At 41.5% G+C, this 26,426-nt stretch overlaps 1 protein-coding gene across 3 annotated transcripts in view; it reads right to left on the reverse strand.

Moving 5' to 3' along the window:
* The window catches only part of KLHL12 (kelch like family member 12), a 681,190-nt gene that overhangs the window by 308,259 nt on the left and 346,505 nt on the right, over positions 1-26,426 (reverse strand). For all 3 annotated transcript variants that reach the window (XM_044076678.1, XM_044076681.1, XM_044076679.1), the window contains exon 7: positions 25,256-25,362. In XM_044076678.1, the coding sequence (XP_043932613.1) occupies positions 25,256-25,362 (107 nt within the window). The remainder of the gene's footprint in view (positions 1-25,255; positions 25,363-26,426) is intronic.

Here is a 26,426-nt window from a genome sequence, read left to right on the forward strand (position 1 = left end):
GCAAACTCCGACCGGCGTCTAAGCGTCCGTCGGTTAAAAGAAGCCAGGCTAGACAAGCTGCTACGTCGTGGTCTGGGCCTAAACAATGTATACAGTAGGAGTGGAAATCTTTATGAGGTATTTGTTTCCCACAAGATAAACAGTTATTCACTTTCTCTGACATCGGCTGAGGCAAGAAAGAGTACCCAACGGGGTACTTAGCTTTTTTGAAGTCTTCGAAGTAGTATTCAGTAGTAGTAATCTCTGGATCTGACCGACCGGCACTTGCGAACAGCTTCTGCTTCGGGCGCCACGCGGCAAGAAAGACTGAGGAAGATGGCGTCGGCTGATGCCTTTATACCCGAATAACTGCAGCTATGACGTCGGGTGAAGTACGACACCAGCCGAGGCCAGACCCAGACTTTGGAATCCGGCCGACCGAAGGGCTGCCTGACGACAGGACAACCCATTTGTAATGACTGCAGATGCATCCTTGAAGGACATCAGGGAATTAACCTCCAACAGCAGACCTGTAACCAGTCATGTTCCACATGGATCAGTCCTGGGACCTCTACTGTTTGTAATCTATTTCTCCGAAGTACAAGCAAAACCTAATGGTCTGTGGCTGAGAAATTATGCTGATGATTGCAAACTGGGGGCGGTCACTGAATCTCCAAATGATATCAACATCCTACAAGAGGGTCTTACACAAACAAAAGACTGGTGCCAAAGTCATGGCATTAAACCCAATGGAAAAAAATGTATTATCATCACTTTCAGTAAGAGTGATGTTCCTGCTAACTACCACTTCAATAGCAACACCCAAAGTACACACACAGTGGTGAGAGACCTGGGCACACAAGTTGACATCAACCTTATCTTTAATCACCATGTCTTCTTAGTGGTAAGAAGGGCACAATATACTGCTCATCTCATAAGTAAGGGCACTTCCTCCAGAAAAAAAGAAGTTATAACCTCCCTGTACTCTTCCCTCATCAGGCCAATAATTGAGTATAATGCCCCTTTTAGTATGTATGTTTCCAAGCACCTGCAACAACTGGACAGACCACAATGGTTCCTCACAAGGAAAATTCAAGGACTTCAGCTTCTGTCCTATGTGGATCGCCTGAAATCACTGTCACTTTATTCTGTTTCATCAGAGGCAATCTCTGACCCTGCTTTATTAGAAATGCTGTATATCTGCAAGTCAAATGGCACATGGGTTACTCGCTCTAAAGACCTTAACCTGGTATGTGACATTAACAGAACCTACTGGAGGGACAGATTTGTCTCCCAGGGGTTACTACACCTTTGGAACAGACTCCCACTTCATGTCAAACAGAGCACCTCACTGGCCCTCTTCAAACACAATCTGGACATCTGGATAGGTCCATAAAGCAAATAATATTTAAGAACTGGTTGATACTAATGGCTTCAAATGAACTAAAGGCCTTATTGGGTGATAGACCTTTATTTGCCTATAGGAACATGAGAACTTTAAAAAATTCATTATGTTATAAGGATTTTTCTACCAACATTGTGAAAACGCTTTCCTCTAAGTATGGTACATGTAAATGCCACAATTGTTCATGCTGTGGAGATATTTTTGACACAGGGAGTGACCTTTTTGTTCATCCAGTAACAGGGAAAACTTTTAAATTTTTTGTTTCAGCTACTTGTCACACAACACATATAGTGTATTTGGCTACCTGTGTGTTATGCAAATCTTTTTATGTAGGCAAAACCACTCGTAGGTTGAAAGAGAGGATTACAGAGCATAAGTCTGAAATTAGAAGATGTATCGAAACAAATGCTTTATATAAGCATATGTCAGATTGTGGACAAGATCATGTTTTTAAATTCAGGGTTATTGACATTGTTTTCCCCTCCCCAAGAGGTGGTGATATAAATAACTTCTTAGAAATTAAAGAATATGAGTGGATTTTAAGGTTTGCTGGTGACCGTTCTCCTGGCTTGAACAGTATGCTGAGCCTTAAACCAATTTTGGTTAAGCTCAGTAGATTGAATTTATAATTATGTATATTGTTTCTACAATATGAATTTTATGTGTAACTTTGATTATTAATCATATTAGCAAGCTGAATTTTAAATTATTTAAATTTTTATGTACTATAGAATCATTGCTATCTGTGTTGTTTTAACTTTGCCTTATTGAGTGATACTTATGGTCATGTGATTTTTGGGCTGCTAACCACATGACTACTTTGGGCCTGTATATAAGATGAAAGAAATTTTATAAGTTTGTAGTATTGAAGAAGGATTATGTCCGAAAGCTCTGCTGTGTTTTGTCATTAAAGTGGTTTTTCCTTTTGGATTGTCTGCTTGCAGTACTTTGGCACTTTTGACATCTGGATAGGTAACCATAAATTCACCTGTGTCCCTCTTGGAGAGGGGTAATAGGTGCTAATCATGGAAATAAGGGTAGAATTTGGCTAGGCTTGTAAGGGCCTTACGGTCATTAGCCGAGTAACTTCCAATGATCCTATGATTCTAATGTATTGGCCATAGATGACTCCATAGTGAGACACAAGACTGTCCCCCCCACCAGGCTGGATAAGGAGAGGGTTACAGTTAGCTGCCTCTCAGGTGTCAGGATCCATCAAGGCATTCAAGTCACTCACCAAGTACTAGTATGACTCTGTCATAGTCCATGTTGGAGTGAATGACTTAAGACGTACCTCTCTGGACTATGTGAAGCGAGACATGACTGAGCTGTCAAATTATGTGTAAAAGGTAGGTATGAGCCTAGCCCTAAACAGCGTACTATCTTCACCAAGGATGATGCCACAATACAAACAAATTGATTGACGTTAACAATTAGCTTAGCTTCTGGTGTCAGTCCAGGGTGAACCAATATCTGTCGGCCTAGGAAGACATGATCGACAGCCCACACTGCTTTGCCGGAGATGGTCTGCACCTGACTCCTCTAGGCTTTTGGATACTGGCAAAGGCATTAGCCACCTTACTGTTCCTTTTTAGGCAGTGTCAAAACAACCAACCTCCTGATGTAGCAAAATCCTTTCTAAATAAACTCAAGGTTTTGCTGCTTAATGCTAGGAGTCTAAACAGGAAACTGCACTCCCTGGAAGCACTCCTCACCATGAAAGATGCTAACATCTCTGTGCAGTCACTGAGACATGATTCAAAGCCGTAGAAAGTGCCCTGGCCATGTAGGGCTACAACGCCTTCCATACGTTCAGACCACAAACTGAGCATGAATGACTCAAAGGAGGAGGTGTATCCATCTTCATTAAAGACAAGTACATCTTGAGACTGGTCAAACAGTACAACCCTCTCGAGCTACCTTCATGCCCAATTAAATATTGCCAAAACACCCTACCACATTATTGTTAGCTATATGTCCCACACCATGAACCAGGAAAAGCATACCTGGACTTAGTGAACTGAACAAAATATTCCTCATATCTAGAAAACATCCTACATAATCCCTCTGCACAAAGGTGGCACCGCTACAGAATTTTCCATCTAAAGCCCCATTGCGATCTTATCACCCATATCCAAAATCTTAGAAAAATGCATTTATATGCAGCTCTTTAATTACCTTCTATCAAATAACCTTCTTTCTAGCACACAACACAGCTTTCGCCCATATCATAGTACTACAACTGCCCTGCTCAGCTTTATCAGTTCTATCAACCAATATAGAAATGATGGTAATCTAGTACCCTCCATCTTCTTGGACCTATCCAAAGCATTTGATACCGTTTCTCAACAAAAACTACTTCGCGAACTCTCCCTACTAAAACTCAGCCACTTTTCAGCCTCATAGTTACTTAACTAACCATAAACATTCTTTCAAATGGCAACATAACTTCTTATCCCTCTTATCAATTGCCATGGGAGTTCCCCAATAATCAATTCTAGGACTACTACTTTTCACTATAGTCACCAATAGATTTCACACAGCCACTTCTACGGCCTCCATTGTCTAATATGTTGATGATCCACTGTCATCTGTGCTGCACCTACCCTAAAAGAACTTGAAGCTACAACACAACAGGCCTTCCTGGCAATAGAAACTTGGCTAGTGAAAGCTCAACTAATCCTAAACCCACCCAAAACTAAACTCATGCTCTTTCACTCTGGTAAAGCACGTGACCTAACAATTCTGTTCCAACTAGTATCTTCTAACAATACCATAATATCTATGGCAGACCAAACAAAATTACTAGGTGTACTAATAGACAGTAATCTGAAATTCAACTGAAACCTATTCCAGACTATTAAAAAGACACATGCAAAAAATAGGGGCTCTCTACAGACTCAAGCCCTTCCTCTCTGCAGCACAACACAAGCAGTCTCTAGAACTCACCTTCTCTCCACCCTACTTTTCGCCTCCCCTATCCTCAACAACCTAAAGAAAAAGTACAGTTTTGTACACTTACCATAAATGTAGATGTTCGAGTGTATTCACTGTTGCAGTCATGACATTTGGGTTATCTGCTTGCAGGTAGCCCTCAGCCGGCCTGAATACCAGAGTCTTCGGATTCCTGCGTCAGATGCTCTCTCTTCTTCCATGACATCAGGTCATCAGGGGTATAAAACATGCAGCCAGTTTTTCTTGCCCTATATGCCAGGTGCCCCCACAATGGGAAGCAATTATATGATATGGTACACCTCCAACCAGAAGCAAATACAAGAGGCAAAGGTATAGCCAAGAGAAGTCAGGGGGCTGGAGCGAGGGTAACCAGAACTACGGCAGTAAATATACTCGAACATCTACATTTATGGTAAGTGTACACAACTGTACTATGTTCTTCGTGTTTCACTGTTGCAGTCATCACATTTGGGTTGATTCCCAAAGCTAAGGAAGGGAGGAGGAAGTTAAAGAGCATTAAGGCCAGCTATTAAGCACTGCAAGACTGCAGTGGCAAAACCAACTCTGGATTTAGAAAAAACAGACATGTGGTAATGCTTGGTGAAAGTATGTACAGAGCGCCAGGTAGCAGCTTCTAGGATGTCCCTGGTAGGGACTCCTCTGAGAAATGGTGCAGAGGTAGATGCAGCCCTGGTGGAATGTGATCTTATCCCCTGTGGGGAAGGTTTTCCATGGTGCTTGTAGCAGAAATTAATGCAATGAGCTATCCATTTGGAAATGGTTTGCTTTGAAATGGCCTTCCCCTCTGCCCCTGCAGCAAAGCCAACTAGCAGCTGTTCAGATTTTCTGTGAGGCTTAGTCCTGTCGAAATAAAACCTAAGATCTCTGTGCACGTCCAGAGAGTGCAGTATTCATTCCCCTTTGTTTTGTGGATTAGGGAAAAAAGTAGGCAAATGAATGGACTGATTTAGGGCCACACTAGACACTACCTTGGGCATAAAGGAAGGATTTGTCCTGAGGGAAACCCTGTCTGCGTGGAAGATAATGAAGGGTTCCACTGCCATGAGGGCCTGTAATTCAGACACTCTTCTTGCTGAAGTGATGGCTAGAAGGAAGGCTGTTTTCCAAGAAAGGAATTTCAACTGTGCTGTTGCAGCTGGCTCAAAGGGGGGGATGAGCTTTTCCTATACAAAGTTAAGGTCCCAAGCTGGAGTGGGGGCTCTCCTGGGTGTCTTAAATTTTTGGCCCCTCTAAGGAATTGTTTTAGCAGGGGGTGAGAGAAGAGGGGTGGCTCAGTACTATAATGTGCTGAAATGGCATGAATTTTACTTGACGAGAAGGATAGGCCCTTGTGGAGCATCTCTGTTAAGTACTGAAGAATAAGAGGTAAGCTGGGCGCCGTTGTGCCCATCCCCTGAGTCTGGCTCCAGGAACAGTATCTTTTCCACTTTTCAGCATAGGATTTTTAGTACTAGGCCTCCTTGCCTCCAGAATGACATCTAGCACCTGCTTACTCAGAGATGATATTGGACAGCTCAAGGAATTAGCCAGGCTGCAAAGTTCAGGGTGCAGAATCTGGCCCGCCTGCTGGGACAGCAGGGAAGGGGTCTGAGGCAGGTGCCATGGTTCCAGCAGTGTCATACTGTGCAAGGGGAGGGTACCAGTGCTGGCACGGCCAGTCTGGTGCAATCAGTATTGTTCTCGGCTTGTCCTGTTTGATCTTTAGCAGAACCTTCAAGAGGAGAGAGACAGGGGAAAAGCCATAAATGGTGAGGCTTTCCCAGGTAAAGGACAGGGCATCCACTTTCCAAGCATGAGTGTGGGGAGTCCTTGTGCAGTCCAATTGATAGTTCTGAGGGGAGGCAAACAGGTCTACCTCTGGAGCCCCCCATTTGTTCCTCAAGAGGTTGAATATTTTTGGTTCTAGTTTCCATTTGTGTGGGTCCATGAGATTTCTGCTTAAGTCGTCTGCCAGTGAATTTAGCTTTCCTGGCAGGAATTGAGCTTGTAGGTGCACTTGGTAGCTCAAGGCTGTGTTCCACAGAGCCATGGCTAGTCTGCAGAGAGGGTACGAGTGAGTTTCCCCCTGCTTGTTTATGTACCACATAACTGTGGTGTCTGTCTTTGCCAATAGTTGTCCTGGAAGAATGCGGTCTTTGAAGGCTGTCAGGGAATTCTGTACAGCTAACATTTCTTTTTGATTGATATGCAGGTGCATCTGTCTCGGGTTCCATTTACCCTGAATGCACTGCCCTGCCAAGTGAGCCCCCCCATGCATAGTCTGATGCGTCTGTTGTTAGGGTTTGGATGGCAGGGGGTAGAGTGAAATGGAGCCCCTTGTTGTGGTAGCAGATGTCTGCCCACCGAAGGAACTCTGTCTTTATACAAGGAATGATAGGAATCATTGATTCCAGTTTCTGAGAATGTTGACATGATAGGCTTTTTAGATACCATTGTAGTTTCCTCATATGCAGTCTTGCATATGGAATTAGTAGAATGCAAGAGGCCATGAACCCCAGGGCTTTCAGAATTTTCCTTGCAGATAGCTGGGGTTTTGTGGCAAAAAGTTTGAAGTAGGTTGCCAAATAAACTTGTTTCTCCAGAGTGAGGAAAGCCATCTGGGAAGTTGTGTTCAAGCTTGCTCCCAGGAATACAATCTGTTGGCAGGGTACTACATGAGATTTCTTTTCATTTATGGTGTACCCCAGTGAGGTTAGAAGTTTCTTTATGAATGCCAGATGTTGTAATAGCAAGTTCTGGCTTTCTGCCTGAATCAAACAATCATCCAAGTATGGGTATATTTGAATATTTCTCTGCCTGCAAAATGCAATGGCTGGTGCTAGACACTTTGTGAATACCCTGGGCGCAGTAGATAAGCCAAAGGGAAGTGCAGAGAATTGATAGTGCATGGAGCCTGCCCTGAAGTGTAGGTATTTCCTGCAAGATTCCCTTACTGGAATGTACAGGTAAGCTTCCTTTAAGTCTAAAGCTGCCAGCCAGGCATCTTTGCCTAGCATAAGAAGGAGCTGTTGAAGGGTTAGCATTTTGAATTTTGCAACTACCAGAAAGTTGTTTAGAATAGAGAGGTCCAGGATAGGACGCCAGGAGCTGTGTTTTCTGGGTACCAGGAAAAGTCTTGAATAAAAACCTTGTCCCTTTTGTTCTGCTGGGACAGGTTGAATAGCCCTGATACTTAGAACAGTGAGAACCTGCTGTTGGGCCTCCGCCCACTGATTTGGGGGTAGGTCTGTCCAACCGTATGGGGTTGGCAGTGTGTGGAAGTGGAGTCTGTATCCTTGGGAAACTATATTCAAAACCCATTTGTCCTGGGTAATGAGTTCCCAGTTTTTTTGCATGCAGGGCGAGCTTTGCTCCTAAGGGAGCAGGCAGCTGAGCAAGGCTTGGAAGGGTTAAGTCATTATGCCATTTTTCCATAGGGGGGGGTGGCTTACTACTCCCTGCTTTGGAAGTGGGCACCCCCCACTGCTTAGGTCTGCATGCAGCCTGAGACTGTAACCTAGGTGGTCTGCTGTTCCTGGGTTTGGACTGAGAAGGCCTGGAAGAGACTGGAAAGGACCAATTCTTTGAAGGCCAATGCCTACTAAATCTGGGTGGCTGTACTTGTAGGAAATCTTTAACAGTTTGCATAGATTTAGCTTTTTCCTCCATCCTTTTGAGGACGTCTTCTGCTTTGTTGCCAAAAAGGTGGTCTTGGTTTAAGGAAGCATCCAGTAATTTAGCTTTAGCATGATCTGGCAAGTTTTGCTCCTTAAGCCAAGCATACCTTCTAAGTAGCTCTTTTATTCAAAAATGAACTCAATGTAACATTAGTACCCTGTGACAACCTGGACATTAGCAAGTCTGAACTTCTTATCTCAAAGCTTCAACTTAACCCGAAAAAATCTATCTATATAATCTGTATTTATCTACCACCAGGCAACAACGTTACTACCTTAGAAATTATCCTCAGTTGGTCCACCTCCACCCACCCACAAGAAACCATAATACTAGGAGACCTTAATCTAGACTGGACCTCTTTTAACACTAATAACCCAACCTCTCATATCAACCTCCATGGCTTTACACAGACAATAAGCACCCCTACTAGGATAAACAAACCTAATAACAAAGAAAGTATTATTGATTGGATTCTCGTGAATAAACCTCTACTAAAATATAAGTCTGGAACATTACCTGATGACTTTAGTGATCACAATTTAACTTATATTATAAGAAAGAAAAATGCCCCTTACAATACTCCAATTTTTAGAACCATACGCGATCTCAAACATTTCAACACTATTCAATTTAAAACTGAACTAAATGCCTGTAACTGGAACCCAGTAAAGACACTGCCTCTTGAAGAAGCTGTCCAATACTTTAACACCACATTCCTAACAATTCTAGATTACCATGCTCCAAAACGCTCTATCCGAATTAAATCTAAACCTGCCCCTTGGCTATCTAATGACACTAGACAAAAAATGTCACTTAAAAATAAAGCATGGAAAAAATGGCGAACTAGCAAATCTCCTATAGACCAACAGACTTTCAGGCACCTAAGAAACACTACCAAAAAAGCCATCTTCACTGATAAAAGGAGTTATTTTAGTAACCTCCAGCAAGCTAATCACAACAACCCTCAAAAATTCTGGTCAACCCTAAATAGACTTCTTCACCCTGGACAGACTTCCACTCCATCCCCATCTGGGTCTGAAAAGAATTCTGCCCTTGATATAGCCAATACTTTCAACTCTTTCTTTACTGACACTATTAATGCCTTGGCCTCTCATCTCTCTAGTGACAACACTAACATCCCTGACCTTGTATCCCTCAAACTACCAACCTTTAGGCTTCTACCCATCTCTACCTCCTTTATACAGAAATGTATCCATAAACTCAAAGCATGCGTCCCTTCAGGAGACCAACTTCCACCTGAATTCCTTCAAAAGCAGCCTCCGAAATAGCCTATCCCATATCCATTCTCATTAATAGAACTATAAGTGAAGAAACCATACCTGACATCTGGAAAATCTCACACATCATACCCTTACACAAAGGAGGTAACTCCTATGATTACTCCAACTATAGACCCATAGCTCTCTTGTCCCCACTCGCTAAGATCATGGAAAATGTGTTCACCAGCAGTTAATGAACCACCTAATAAAAACAACATTCTTACTACTTGTCAACATGGCTTTAGGCCTTTTCATAGCACAACTACCGCTCTCCTCTCCTTTATTGACCTGATTAACAAGAATCGTAATGATAACATCCTGTCTTCAGCTCTCTTTATCGACCTATCCAAAGCCTTTGACATGGTTAATCACTCTCTCCTTATACAAATTCTCAAATCTCTTTCCTTAGAACCTAAAGCTGTCCACTGGTTCAGTTCCTATCTCTCTAATAGGAAACAAGCCGTTCTCTGGGATAAGAAACTATCATCTCTTCTACCTATCTCACTTGGGGTCCACCAAGGCTCTATCCTCGGACCTCTTCTTTTCTCCCTCTTTATAAACGACCTACAAGCAGCTATTCCCCAGGCTACATGCATACAATACGCTGACGACTCCACACTAATTTGCTCTGCTAAATCCATTGCTGAACTCCAAACTAATACTCAAGATATATTCTCCAAAGTCGAAACTTGGTTCTTAAACGCTGCCTACTCCTTAACGCAAAACCAAACTCCTACTCTTTAAGCCTACTAATAGATCCCCTGCACTAGATTTCACTATCTTATCTAATAATGGAACCATTATATCACCTGACCCCACTACCAAACTGCTAGGTGTCACAATAGACAACAACCTTACCTTTGACTGTCACATTAACAATACCATTAAAAATGTAAACAGGAAACTCGGCTCTATCGAATTAGGACTTTTTTAACCTCCCCAGCCAAAGCTACTCTTGCCCACTCTCACCTCATCTCTACTCTTCTCTATGCCTCACCAATCTACACTAACCTCAAAAACAATCTTCACAAACTATCAACCACCTACAATAACATAGCCAGATTTGTTACTGGCAAGCCTTTTAGAACACATCACTGTTTAAATCTGCAGCAACTTAACTGGCTTGAACTGTCCAACATGCTACTTCTTTCCCAACTTACAGTTGTCCATAGAGCTCTATACCAAAGTCAAAATACACCTGCACTTTCTAACCTCTTAACCACATATTCTAATCTAAACTCCCTCCGCTCATCAAACAAACTGCTAGTTTCCTTGACAAAATCTAATAACCTAGCTGGTGACTCCCTCTTCTCAAATGCCTTGGGTAAACACTGGAATCAACTTCCTACTGAACTTACTTCTATGGCATCTACTACTTTGTTTAAACAAAAACTTAGAATCTACCTGAAAAGCCACTGGATGTGTCCCTGTTCAAATCCTGATTAAATGTTAATTCCTTATCTACCACTCCTCTCCCTTTTCTTACGCCCCCCCCCCCCCTTTACTGGCCTTTCACCACCTTGCCTCCTTCTCCTCACAAATCCTATTCCTTGTGTCTCTGACCCTATTCCCAGGAAGCTTATATCTTTATCAACTCTACACTGCCCTTCTACTGCTTTTTTTGCTAACTCCTGTCCCTTTACTCTCTCTTCTCATGCTACAATATGTAATTATGCTAAAGATGATAGTATTTAGATAGTCTAGGTAGTGTAATCCTTTGTAATCTAGTTTTAGGTTTCAATGTTTTAGTTCTTTTCCCTGGTCTCTCTTATTATTTATCGGGTTCTAGAAGTTGTATTGATGTTTAATAGAATGTATTTTAGTTTTTCCAGTTGCCTTCTTTTTGTAATCAAGATGCATTGGTTGAAGTGTTACAAGTCTGTAACTTGTTATTTGTAACTTGTTATTTGTACTCATTATAAATCTCTTATGTCCATATGTGGAGCTTTTCTCCCCGGGCCTCTGCTGAAAATGGAAATATATCCAGTCAGACTAGCCCGGTTAACAAATGTAAAATAAATAAATAAATAAAATAAATAAGTACAGTCCCAGTGACAGCAGCCCTGCAAGATGCTTCTAAAGCAACAAAACCACATTGCAATGTATGTTTACCAACTTGTTCTGTAGAATGCAATAAATCCTGTAATTCTTTGTGTTCAGCACAGTCAGGGATCAACATCATTTTCTGTTTAAGTAGCCCCATAATATGCTGCTGATACGTTAAAATATGAAACTGGCAATTTAAAGTGTCTGGGGAAAGGCTAGATTCCAGGAAAACATCAATCTACAAAGTCAAGAACAGGAGGGATAGCTAAAGGCCTGTGTTGAGGAAGGAGTAAGAATTCCCTAAGCCTCATTTTGGAGTCAGAGTAATCCTGGCTTTCCCAGTGGAAATGCTCCCTAAGAGTGTGCAAGGTTTCACCAAAAGAAAAATCTTCTGGAGGGGAAGCAGAGGGAATGGAATCCTCTGCATCAGAATCCTCAGAGGTAGATAAGGGCAAATCCTGGTAATCAGAAGGGAAAGTTTAGATTCCTGATCAGAAGAATCAGAAGGAAAATCAGTTCTAGGTCTCTTAGAGGGGGGAAGGCTGGCTTCCCCTAATTAAGGTAATAAGGTCTTCAGCCATTCTAAGCATTTGTTTTTTAGGCATATGGGCCTGAGCCTGTGGTTTGGACTTCAGTTTACTAGGCGTGGTGTGTGTTTTAGGCCTGGATGAAGACGATGGTGTCGGTTTAAAATGCAAGTCTGTAGGCCTGAATACACCCTCAGAAGCCGGTGCCTGCACAGCAGCTCCAGACCCATCCAAGGTAAAGACATCTGTAGGTTCCATAGTCAAAGAAGCATCTTGCAGCATTCCGGACTCCGAATGGGTCTCAGTAGAGGCCTGCAAATCTGAAGTAGTGGGTATCAGGGGCTGCGGAAGCACCTCACTGAGTATCGGTGGACTGGCGACTAGCTTAACGGAAGCGTTGTTGGCAGTTTTGGATCTATGTGGTCTGTCTCTGTCTTTATCCTTACGTTTTTTCGGAAGATCGGTAGTCGGATGGCCTAACGAAGCCATTTCGGAGTACTGAAACAGAGCACCAAAATAATTTTCTGCAAAGATAGCCCGACAACGAATAGTTCGGGGGTTGAACAAGGCACAAAACTGACAGTGAGGGACATCATGGTCTGGGACTAAGCAGGGAATGCAGTATGAATTAAAATCTTTATGAGGTATTTGCTTTCCACAGGTAAGACAATTGTTAACTTTTACTGACATCGGTTGGAGCAAGAAAAAAGATCCCCAATGGGGTACTTATCTTTTTTTGAAGACTTCGGTTCTGAAACTCGAAAATGAAAATTTCAAGAGTCGGCCGACTGGCACTTGCAAACTGCTTCTGCTTTGCACATCGCCCGGCAAGAAAGACTGATGTAATGGCGTCAGCTGCATGTTTTATACCCCTGACGACCTGACATCATGGAAGAAGAGACAGCATCTGACGCAGGAATCCGAAGACTCTGGTATTCAGGCCAGCTGAGAGCTACCTGCAGGCAGACAACCCAAATGTGATGACTGCAACAGTGAAACACAAAGAGCATCTGATCTAATCAAGCTAGAGATCACCTACAATTAAAATTGCTAAATTCGCTACCAATTCCCCACATAGATCGCACCACTGCTCTGCCTTACAACAACTACACTGGCTAGAACTCCCCCATTACCTTACTTATACTCAACTCCTCACTGCCCACAGACTGGTTCACCAACCAGAAAAAACTCTTGCTCTAATGCAGTTACTCCACCTGCACTAACACGTGAGTCCTCTGATCCATGAACAAGTCCATAATACAAGTATACAAAACCAACAACACTGCCGTTGACTCTCTTTACTCAAGTTATATATCTAAAGTCTGGAATACCATATCCCAGCCAATCATAACATCTGACAATACAAATCAATTTAAAAACCTACTCAGGAACATCCTCAAAAATAAATGGCTTTGCCCTTGTTCTACTCCTGACTAAATCCTCCTCCTATACTCAATTCATCTATATCTAAATTCACAACTCAATAGCTTAGTGTGTCCTTCTCATGTACTTAAGTACTGGCTCTTTCACTCTTCTACCTTCCTACACCCCCCCCCCCTTTCTCCTTCTAAATTAACACACCTTACCTTGACTTTCAGCTCCTATCCTCACTCTTAATAGCCCTTCTTCACAATCTTTTCTAATACTTTATCCACTGACCACTTCCTTACTTTGAGTTGATTACTAGACCCTGTCTTCTTCCATCAGCAATCTACACTGTCACTTGCAGAATAAGTCCACTATCAAACCATAGACTATATACTGGTGCCTATTTGTAATCTAATGAACAGATTCACTATTGACTGAAACTATATATAATAATGTAAGAATGTTTAACCTTCTGTTTATTACTCTTCTGTATCAGATATCATGTATAAGTAGTTCTATATTTCACTAAATGTGACCAAAGCAAATTTTTCTTGTATTTTTCTAATTGTATTACATATCTATATTTCTGTAATTACCTATGGAGATTTTCTCTCTGAGGTTCCACTGAAAATAGGCTCTGTCCCAGTTTGACATTCCTGATAAACAAATGTTAAATAAATAAATAAATACTGGATTCACTTGCCATGCAGCCAAACACCTTGGTCATGGTTGAATTTAACTATCCTTCCATCTACTGGGAAACATACATAACCACAAACATGCTGGATGGAGGTTCTTGGACATTGTCAATGCAAATGCTCTGGAACAGATAGTCGGCACTCCCACAGGGGGCTCACATGTCCTGAACACAGTATTCACCAACATAGGGGGGCACTGCACCTAACCCATGTGATGTCCTCCCTGGTAAGATCAGATGATAAATCAGTCACATTTGATGATATTATAAGGTCAGATACTCCATCAAGCTCCAGAAAGCATAAAATGTTTTCCAAAACACATTACCTCTTGCTAAGCAATGGTGTAAGAAGTTTCAAAGCCCCCTCAATCACAGATAACATGGACCCCTATGTGAAGATGTATACCAATGCCCTGTACAACCACTTAAACAGTTGTACAGACTTGGCTTTACCCAACCAGATTAAAACTAGGTCCTGCCGAACAAACAAGCCACCATGACGGACCCCTAGTATAAACAGGCTATACAAGAAGAGGAAGTAATAAATGTCAAAGAACAAGAGGGAACTGGCTCAGCAGAGAAAGAATTCCTTGTACAGCTTAAACAAAAATCAGCAATCTTGTCAAGACCTCCAAATCTAATTATGAAGCAAAAATAGCATCCCTAGCCAAGGATAATCTCAAGGCATTCTTTAACTATGTCTGAAATCTGAAAGGGAATTTCCAGCTTATGTGCCAAAGAGGTAGTGGATGGCACCATCCATACTCTACGAGAGGAAACAGACAACCTGCTAGATGACAGATTTGATGCTAAATTCACCCCCCTGTTCCCACCAGTCATTTCCCAAAGTATACCTGCCACCATTCCTCAGGCTGTTATCACAAGAGAACAGGTCATCTCTGAGCTCTCCAAAGTCAAAAACATGGCTTCAATGGGCCCAGATAGCATCCCAAGATAGCCTTTTAAGCAACTTAAAACATGACCTGGCAGAGCCACTTGGATCCCTGTTTAACCACTGCCTGCAAACTGGCTGTGTTCCGGCAGAATGGAGGACAGCAACAGCAATCCCTCTGCACAAAAGGGGCCATCAACCGACCCTGGGAACTATAGACCCATGAGCCTAACTAGCTTGCAAGGGTATAGAAAGAATTATTATGGACCTTATCAACAAGGACACATGTAATCTATAAAGTCTAGACCAAAACTAGTTCAGATTCAATAAGGTAGATCATGCTTGTTAAACCTGGCTGACATATTCAAGAAAGTCCCCAAATTCCTGGATGAGGGAAAGACAGTGCATATTGCCTACCTTGGCCTAGCCAAGGCATTTGACACAATCCCCCACTCAGGTATTATACAGAAACTCTCCCACTGGGATTAAGTCTTACATCACTAGATGGGCAGCCAAATTGGCTCATCAGTAGCACACATACAATCAAAGAAGATGATTCACCTCTACCAGAAGTCCAGTCACAGTGGCATACCACAGGGTTCTGTGCTGGGCCCTTTACAGTTTATAATTTATTTCTCATAAGTTCAGACAAACGTGGACAGCTTGTGGCTGGCCAATTCACTGATGATTGGAAACTGGGTGCAATCTGAGTTTCCCAGTCATGTTAACATACTGAAGAAAGGGTTAATGTAGACAAATGACTAGTGCCAAAGCCACAGACTAAAGTTAAACTCAAACAAAATGCATTTATTATTTCCTTTGGAAAAGATGTCTTCCATGTTTATTACACTATAGACAGCACCCCGTAAGTATAGACCCAGTGGTACATGATCTTGGTGCACAGGTTGATAGCAAACTGAATTTCGACCACCAAGTTTACACAGTGGTAAGGAAATCCTTCTATGTGGCAAATCTCGTAAGTAAAGGAATCACATCTAGATCCAAAGATGTTATAGTCCCATTTACTCAGCTCTCATCAGACCAGTAATTGAGTACAATGCTCCCTTTTGCATGTACCTAACCAGACACCTGCAGTAGCTGGACAGACTCAAGAGGTTTCACACTGACAAACTATGGGGCACATGAAACAAGACCTATGTGGAAAGATTGGAAGCCCTGTCACTGTACTTTGTCTCCTACAGGCTGTTAAGAGGTGACCTGTGCATGGCTTACAGGACAGTCTCTGACCCTGTCCGGATAAAAATGCTACACATTTGCAAATCAAACTGCATGAGGGTCACTCACTCCAGGGATCATAACCTAGCCTGTGACATGAACATATCATGCTGCAGATATAAATGCATCTCGCAGAGACTACCACTTCTCTGGAACAAGCTCCCAATTCATGTGAAACAGAGCTCCTCCCTTTGTTCAACATTCATGTCCAGGTTGCCGTGTATCTGGAACTAGGTGTCTGGAAATGCAACTTGATCTTGTAATGTAACAGTTAGGACTGGGTTTAGCAACAGGGACAGTCACTGGGGAATGTTCTACTTCAGGACTTTCAGGGATATTCTCAGAAACAGGGATAGCTGACGGAATGTCCTCTGGAACAGGAACATTGGATAAGTCACTGTAAGAATTAGTCTTTTTATTACAGGCAAGATGCTGAAATACTGGCTCGGACAACAGTAGTAGATGCTTCCAATGCCGCCTAAATTCCATTCCCTGCAATTCCAAGATGTACTATCTTGGTTCTTGACATAAACTTTTCACAAATCCAATCTGATCAAAACCTTTCCTTCTTTTAATGGATTGAGAGGTTTGCTGGTCTTATCACAGTAGGACTTTTGGGACAAACACTTTTTCAGGTGTTGAGTTTTCACTGCTTTGTTGTTTTTAGTACATGGAACCAACAAATTGCTACTAACTGGTAATGTGATTCTGGTTTGTCTCGACAGAAGTCTATGGACAAGTGAACCAAGTTGATTATCACAACGACTGTTTCTGAGATTAAGCAAGTTTAGAAAAACATCGGTATTTTCATGTTTGGATTTCTCTCAACAGCTGTTTTGCACTTTGAACTGCACTTTCAGCCAAGCCTTTTGACTGCGGTTATTCAGGACTACTTGTAATATGAACAACGTCCCACATATCAGCAAATTATTTGAACTGCTAACTTGTAAACTGTGCACCATTGTCAGAAATAACTGTGTGGACTACTACAGATGGAGAAATGTCTCCAACTTAGTAATGACAGTACTGGACATTAGGTTAGGAAGTAGGTCAATCTCAAACTAATTTGAATAAGAGTATACTATTCCACTCGAATGGCTACTGTCGACCAAGGTACTTCAGGAATCTGGCTTAACTGAAGTGGTTCTTTTTGTTGATGCGGATTCGTACTATTACAAACAGAACAAGAAGAAAGTACTTTCTCAATATCTTTTGACACAGAAGGCCAAAGTACTAGTCCTCTTCCCCTTCTTTCGGTAGAATCAGCTTCTGGGTGGCCACAGTGTAAGATCGTAATATACTCTTGTTGCAAGGATTTTGGAACAATCACCGTTGGACCTTTCATGATGATACCACTGTCGGACAAAATCTCATCTCCATATGGAAAATACTGCTGCACATCTACTGGTAAACAAGACTGCTCTGAAGGCCATCCTCGACTGATAAAGTGGTTGAACTTCTGCAGAATTGGATCTGAAGCTGAGTGAGCTCTAAACTCATCAAGACGTGTGGAAGAAAAAAATGTCACTTCCATGACTTCAAACTCAGGTTACTCACTCACATGCTGTTGAGTGTTTTTTTCTGGGCGATCGGGATAAAGTATCAGCAGGATAAAGAAGTTTGCCTTTTGTGTAAACAAGATTGAAATTGTACTTTTGCAAGTTGAGAATCATATGTTGCAATCTAGCAGGAGCGGTGTGCATTGGCTTTCTCAAAATAGTGACTACAGACTGGTGGTCAGTTTCCATCTGGATAGGTCAGCCATAAATATAATCATGGAACTTCAAACATGCAAACACTATTGCCAAGAGTTCTTTTTCAATTTGGACATACTGCATCTCGGTTTGGGTTAGAGTTCTCGATGCATAGACTACTGGTCTACCCTCTTGAAGAATGACTGCACCAAGACCAAACTTAGAAGCATCACAGCAAAGAGTAATTGGTTTGTGAACATCATAGTATCTTAAAGTAGGTGGACTAGCAATTTTCTGTTTCAAGACATCAAATACTCTTTGGTGATGTTCTGAGCAGGACCAAGTTATATCTTTGTGTGTCAGTTCTCTGAGCGGTGCTGAAACTTGACTCGTATCTGGAATGAACTTGGCTAAATAGTTGAGCATGCCAAGAAAACGATATAAGGCTTGGACATTGTCTGGAGCTGGCATCTCAAGAACTGCTGTTTGCTTGGAAGGATCTGGTCATAAGCCTAAACAGGTAAACAAATGACCTACATAAGTAACTTCTTATAGTCTGAATTTACATTTCTGAGGATTCAGCTTAAGATTCACTTCACGAGATCTTTCCAGAACTTCCTTGACGTTTCTATCATGTTCGACTTCACCACTGCCTCCTACAAGAATATCATCTACTACAATAGCAAATGGATATCCAGAAGAAATTTGTTCCATCGCATGTTGAAAGACTTTGCTGTCAGAATTTATTCCAAATGGCATTCTCAGAAATCTGTACCTTCCAAATGGTGTACTGAATGTGGTTAGCAATGAAGATTTTTGATCAAGCCAAACTCGCCAAAATGACCTTTTTACATCTTCCTCGACTGTGGGCACAGGATGATGAGGTCTTTTTAGTGCTTTGTTCAAGACTCATGGATCAATACATATTCTAATATCATCTCAGCTTTTCTTGTGAGCTACTACCATAGAAGATAACCCATTCAGTTGGTTCTTCTACTGGACAAATTACTCCTAGCTACACCGTTTTGTCTAGCTCGGCTTTGACTCTGTTCTGTATAGCTACTGAAACTTTTTGAGATGGTCTGATAACTGGGCTTACCTCAGGGTCTAACTTCATGAAGTACATGAGGAGTTTGCCTAGTATGTCTTCAAAAATATCAGCATAGTCAGAAAAAATAGTTTGGGCGAAATTTGAGCTGTTACCATTCAAGTTTACATGGTGGACTTCTTTGTTAAATGAAAGCAGCCCCATTTTCAAACTGTCTCTGAGGCCCAACAATAACTGCACGTGTCTCTCGACTATGTAAAATTGCAAGTCATAGTTGTTCCCTGCAGAGTAACATGAAAGCACTACTGAGCCTTCGGTTTGAATTTCTTCACAACCATAAGCACTAAGCTTTGCACACTTTGCCAAATCAAGTTTTTTATCCAGCTTTTACTCTAGCAAACGTTTCTGCCAACATAACATTGCACTTTGAACCAGTATCTACTTTGAGCTCTACATGTTTCCCATTAATCCGAACAGTACAAAATGCTTCACTTTTTGCCCATAAATCTACTGCATTGTGTTTCACCAAGCACAGACACCCCATCAATGTAAAAAGTAGGGTCACATCTTTCTAACTGATCAACTTGCCACTTTGAATGCTCTCTTTTAATAAAAGAATGTGCTTTATTTGATTTACAAAACCTTTTGAAACAATTCCACTTATTCAAGAATGGCACTGCTGACCAAAAGCTAAGCACTTTTCTCTTTTGGGTTCATGGTTACCACCACAATTATGACAGGTGACTATGAGGCTAGCTACATATTTTGCTGAGTCACCCCTGTGCTTTGTTGCATGTATCCTAGGCCTTACTGAAGTTGCTCTGGGTTTTGCTGCGGCTCGGGCTGTTACTGCCACACCCTTAGGCCTGTACCTTTTAATCTCATGCTGCATACTATCAACATTAGCATTAGAAGAAGCCACATGCGTGCTTTCCTCATTTGTAAACATATTTGTGTGCCTTTCTGTAAGCTCATATATTTGACAAATCTTAATAGCCTTGTTTAATGCTAAATCACTGTCTTGAAGCAAAGTCTTTCTCACTGCATCATTATTAATACCACACACAAGCCTGTCTTTTATCAACTCATCTTTCAAATCACCAAATCTGCACGTTTTAGCCTTACTTCTCAAGTTGGTTATATATGCTGCAAATGTTTCACCAGGCTTCTGATCTCTAGCATAAAATAAGTGCCTTTCCATTGTAACGTTTGTTTGGGGGTTATACATTTATCTAAACTTAGATTTTAAGCACTCAGGGTCTACCAGAGTTTCAGCCGGTATCACAATATGGCAGTCTTTGTCAGGAAAAGCAGCCTGTATGAAAATATCATTTTTTCTGCAATACTGTTATCTAACACAAGCGGACTTGGTCTGTGAAATCCTTCTGCCATGCCAACATATAAGAGTTTAAATACAACGTAATCTTGGCCCTTGTAATTATGTACAAACATGCACACACATCAGGTACTTGTAGTAATATTCAAATGCACAATAAACTCTTTGAAAGACTATACTTTGCGAAATATTCTTTGAAATAACTATACTTTGCGAAATAACTGTGCTGTCATACTGCATACACTTGCCAACATTTTTCACACTTTGGATACTTCGAACATTAGTTAATCCGAAAAAGTTGTACATTATGAAAAAATACGGTTGTTTTCCCTTTTTTATGCATTTTATGCAATTCGGACATTGTTTCAAACGTTTTCGCACTTATTTTGAATATTTTTATCAATGTGTCTCAATTTCAAACATTTCATTTAATTAGAAATTCATTTTGAGTAACCCAGCCACTGGGGATGCACAAGCCAGTGCATAAGCCCGGATAAATGGGAGGCAGGAAGGGCATCCGCATAAAACTTCTGCCAAAAATTACTGATGCGGAGAACTTTTCATAATTGCACGTCGGCTCGAGGCCGGGTTAACAACGACCGCCACCAGTACTGTTAGCCAACAGGGTGCTCCAAAGGCAGGAAGATAGGAGGAAGGTTAGGTGTGTAGCAGTGAGGGTAGGAACTTTGAATGTTGGCAGTATGACTGGTATAGGAAGAGAGCTAGCTGATATGATGGAGAGAAGGAAGGTTGATATATTGTGTGCAAGAGACCAGATGGAAGGAAGTAAGGCCAGGTGTTTAGGAAACGGGTTCAAATTGTTTTATCATGGTGTGGATGGCAGGAGAAATGGGGTAGGGGTTATACTAAAGGAACAATATGCCAAGAGTGTTTGAAGAGAGTGTCTGACAAAGTGATGGTTATGAAGCTCGAAATTGATGGTGTAATGATGAATGTTGTTAGTGCATATGCTCCTCAAGTTGGGTGATGGAAGAGAAAGAGAAATTTTGGAGAGTTGGATGAAGTTGTGGTGAGTGTACCCAAGGGTGAGAGACTAGTGATTGGAGCGGACTTTAATGGGCATGTTGGTGAAGTGAACAGAGGGATGAGGAAGTGATGGGTAGGTATGGTGTTAAGGAGAGGAATGCAGAAGGTCAGATGATTGTGGATTTTAAAGGATGGACATGGCTGTGGTGAAATTTTAAGAAGAGGGTGGAGCATAGAAGAGTGGAGGAAGATGCTCACAAGTTGATTATATACTATGTAGACTGTAAAGTGGTGGCAGGTGAAAGTAGTTAAGCAGCATAGATTAGTGGTATGTAGAATGGCGTTGGTGATCAAGAAGAGGAGGAGGAATGTGAAAGCTGTGCCAAGGATTAAATGGTGGAAGTTAAAAAGGGTGATTGTGAAGTCGAGTTTACGGAAGCGTTAAGACAGGCACTGGGAGCCAGTGGAGAGCTGGGTAACTACAGCAGAACTAGTAGGGGTGACTGCTAGAAAGGTGCTTGGTGTGACATCTGGACAGAGGAAGGAGAACAAGGAGACCTGGTGGTGGAATGAGGAAGTACAGGAGAGTATACAGAGGAAGAGGCTGGCGAAGAAGTGGGATTGTCAAAGAGATGAAGAAAGTAGACATGAGTATAAGGAGATGAGGCGGGCAAGAGAGGTGGCAAAAGCTAAGGATAGGGCATATGGAGGGACACTAAAGAGGGAGAAAAGGACCTGTACCGATTAGCTAGACAGAGGGACAGAGCTGGGAAAGATGAGCAGCATGTAAGGGTGATAAAGGATAGTGAGGGAAAGGTACTCACAAGAGAGGAGAGTGTGTTGAGTAGATGGAAAGAGTATTTTGAGAGGCTGATGAATGAAGAGAATGAGAGAGAGAAGGTTGGATGATGTGGCGATAGTGAATCAGGAAGTGAAACAGATTAAGGAGGAAGTAAGGGCAGCTATGAAGAGGATGAAGAATGGAAAGGCTGTTGGCCCAGATGACATACCAATGGAAGCATGGGCTTAGGAGAAATGGCAGTGGAATTTCTAACTAGATTGTTTAATGAAATTTTGGAAAGTCAGAGGATGCCTGAGGAGTGGAGAAAAAGTGTTTTGGTACCTATCTTTAAGAATAAGGGTGATGTGCAGAGCTGCAGTAACTACAGAGGGATAAAACTGATTAGTCACAGCTTGAAGTTATGGGAAAGAGTAGTGGAAGCAAGGTTAAGAAGGGAGGTGATGATTAGTGATCAGCAGTATGGTTTCATGCCAGGAAAGAGCACTACAGATGCAATGTTTGCTCTGAGAGTGTTGATGGAGAAATACAGAGAAGGTCAGAAGCTTTGTAGACTTGGAGAAAGCATATGACAGGGTGCCTAGAGAAGAGTTGTGGTATTGTATGAGGAAGTAGTGGTACAGGATATTAGTGTGACAGTGGTGAGGACTGCAGTGGGAGTGACAGATCCAAGGGGTGTGGAGGTGGGATTACATCAGGATCAGCTCTGAGTCCTTTCTTATTTGCAGTGGTGATGGACAGGTTGACAGATGAGATCAGACAGGAGGCCCGTGGACTATGATGTTTGCAGATGACATTGTGATCTGTAGTGAGAGTAGGAATCAGGTTGAGGAGACTCTGGAGAGGTGGAGATATGCTCTAGAGAGCAGAGGAATGAGGGTCAGCAGGGCTAAGACAGAATATATGTGTGTAAATGAGAGAGGGTAGAGGAATGGTGAGGATGCAGATCAACAGTTCAGAGTAATGGTGAATGTGGAAGAGGTGAAGAAGAGAGTACAGGCAGGGTGGAATGGGTGGAGAAGAGTGTCAGGAGTGATTTGTGACGAGTGAAAGGGAAGGTCTACAAGAGTGTAGTGAGACCAGCTATGTTATATGGGTTGGAGACAGTGGCATTGACAAAAAGGCAGGAGTCAGAGCTGGATGTGGCAGAGTTAAAGATGTTAAGATTTGCAATCGGTGTGACTAGGATGGATAGGATTAGGAATCGTATATTAGAGGGTCAGCTCATGTTGGACAGTTTGGAGACAAAGCAAGAGTGGTTTGGACATGTGCTGAGGAGGGATGATGGGTATATTGGGAAAAAGATGCTAAGGATGGAGCTGCCAGGTAAGAGGAATAGAGGAAGGCCTAAGATAAGGTTTATGGAGTTGGTGTGACAGAGCAAGATGCAGAGGATAGGAAGAAATGGAAAGAGATGATCGAGAATGATGATGAGAATGATGAGAAATTCATTTTGAGTGTTCTAAGTGCTTTGTTTTATATTTATTGCGAAAAAAATAATTTAAGCAAGTTTTAGTACACGGAACTAATTTCTGGCCTGGTTGCAAGACATTTGAGTTTCTGAGGATAAACTCCTATGTATTCCTCCATTTCTAACTGCGTGCCTCTTGGTTTTGACTCTGGATCCCATTCTGACACCATGTTGCTCATCTTGTGTATCTGAATAAGATGATGAGATGTGGGTGTTCGTTTAAGTAGTTTATTACACACAAATACATCAGGATGGATGGAAGGAACATTCAACTTTAACTGACTGACTGACTACACTCATACATGCTTTCACTCTGGCTGCTCACTCAAAATGGTACTCTTGCTTGCATGTGCTCAGTACTTGTATGGACTACCCACTGATTGAAATGCTTCTTAAAGGTACATCACATACTCTGATCTACACTAACCACCAACAATTCAGGAATCTCTGGATAAATATGGGTAGGCTTGTAAGGGCTCTAGGGCCATTAGCCTAGTAGCCATCTATGAACCCATGAGTGTACTGTGTTGTCTGGACTAGAAATTTCATATAGAGCACTCTGTCAGAAATATTGGGTGAGCAATGGGTGTAACTAAGGAAATAATTTTAAACTGGGATACAGGATCTGAATTGCCTAGACAAAGTAAAGCCTTGTTAAGTTTAATTCTGGTGGCTGCCAAAAAAGTAATTACTAGAAAATGAAATGCAAAGACTAAATAAACTGTATCTGAAGTACTTAATACTGTAACAGAGATAAAAGAAATGTAAGTGGGATCTTTAGAAAAGGGTAGGAGCAAATTTCATAGAAAAAATGAAAATTGTTGGAAGAATACATGTGAAATAATGTTTTGGAGAAGTGAGGTTTAAGGAAAGGTAGGGATTGATCAATTTATGCAATACTAGATTGATAATTGTATAAAAGAATATATGTGATGTACAATGTTTGTAACTGTGAACACGTTTACATGATTGTTTATTATAACTGTATATTTGCCCAAGTCTTAAGTGATAAAGTGTAAAAAAGAAAGAAAGCAGAGAGTGGCAGCTGCATACAATGTATATAAATTTGAACTGTAGACTGGACACTGAAGTTTCTGACAGAGTTCAGTCTGCAGCACCCCTCGTACTAGTACTGGGACCTTTCTGACAAAAATGGTACCTGGAAGTTATAGAGTAATTAGCCGCAAATATGTTAAGTGCATTTTGCTGACAGACTTATTTCAGAATCCACTTGACAACAAAGCTAACATGCATGCAAATATAGATTTCATGCATGTACTATTTATTCTAGAGCAACTGCTTTTGCATTTATTTGCATGTTGTTGATTGGATTAGTCCCACTAAGCATGGTCTATTTTTGAGAAAATCCAAGCTGTTATTAATACCATTTAGAGGCAACTTGGCCAGGACCCAAAAGAAATTCTCTCTCTCACCCCTTTCAGTCAGTAAGTGTCATGAAATATTTTACATCCATATGAGCTACCACTACCTCAAGCACATGGGACCTCAGTTTAACATATCATACAGATGCCATGTCCCCCCTTCTGCTGCAGTACACTGTCAGTAATTAAAAATTAAACCAAGCAAGTGACATATGAATCTCCTATGAAGTAATTAATTCTTCACACAAAACACATCTGAAATTCTCATGTACCACAGCTTGTCTCAAACTGACAAAGTGAAAAGAAAAAAAAGAAAATCCAATCCATGTACTTCTGAGTTATAACTACATCAGTGTAATGAATGAGTTTTTTTGTCCGCAGTGCTCTCTACACAAAATTCACACACTTGCTAAATGAGGGTAAAAAAAGACTGAATATTTCACATTACAAGGTACCCATTAATACTTCCACTTACTGGCAGAAAACTCCACTCCTGAGTCTTTGGGTCAAACTTCTCCACCACATCAATAGGAGACTGCTGACTTCCAAACCCACCAATTACCAATAATACTTCATTTGCACCTATATGTGGGGAAAAAAGTAAACACAAGTAAAGACACAGCTTCCAAAAACAAGTTGCTGTCTAAAGGCATTGACTACAGTAGTTTCAAAGGCAGGTCCATTAATGTCTCATAGCTTAAAACTGGTCACTGATTCTATGAAAACTTTCAAAATACCTGTAGAAACACAGCCATGCTTTATGCTACACATATAGAAGTGCCATGTGAAAATGAAAGTATCCAAACACAGACATTAATGACTGTGAACCTCAATAACTAATGTAGAAAAGCATGCATTCTTTCTTTAGGCAGTCTAGAAGCAAGAACGTCAGTGTTTTGAAAAACTTCCTTGAAGCATGTTAGCTGGTTTGCGTGCATCAAAGGGAATTCTACTGCCAATAGTTTTTTCCTCCTTTTTTTTAATTTAGCACCATGCCACTCAGCTCTGTATGCTGAGCAACTTATCAGCTAAGGTGGGACAATCACTATACTGACAAACATTATACAGTATATTATACCACCTGTTTATATACGCAGCTGGTGTCTCATAAGATACCCCCACTGGGACCAGCCTGAGTGCAGATGATATACTATTTGTGAATCCTGTATGATGCTTGGGGGGGGGGATCCTTGCACATGTACTCCATCCATGGAGTTCTACGCCAACACAATGTGGTAAGACTACACACAGTGTCTTATCCCACTGTGCACCATTTTCTATAATCACGCTTTGACATGCTGCTGTGTGATGTATCAGCCCTGCTCCACTTTGTACAATGTCTATGCACAGCACCAAGTTAACAACATGACAAAAGTGCTGCCTGTACCTCTACCTTGTATAATCTGTAATTCTGCAGGGATCAACATAGGCCCATTACTGTTTTAGATGTTTACTTAATCGGATGTCTGAGCATAATGCAGATGAGTTAGCTCTTCTTTGTCCTTCAGATACCTTTCATTCACTCACCCAAGTCCTACAGACACGTTTTAATAATCTGTAGAAAGATCCTGAGTAACAGAAAAAAGAAAACATAAATAATGCTCTTTGGGAAACATGCAATGAAATACAACAGCCATAATTCATAT

The sequence above is a fragment of the Protopterus annectens genome, chromosome 7.part0 (genome assembly GCF_019279795.1).
Source record: "Protopterus annectens isolate FY-2018-M chromosome 7.part0, PAN1.0, whole genome shotgun sequence".
NCBI classification, from domain to species: Eukaryota; Metazoa; Chordata; order Ceratodontiformes; family Protopteridae; genus Protopterus; species Protopterus annectens.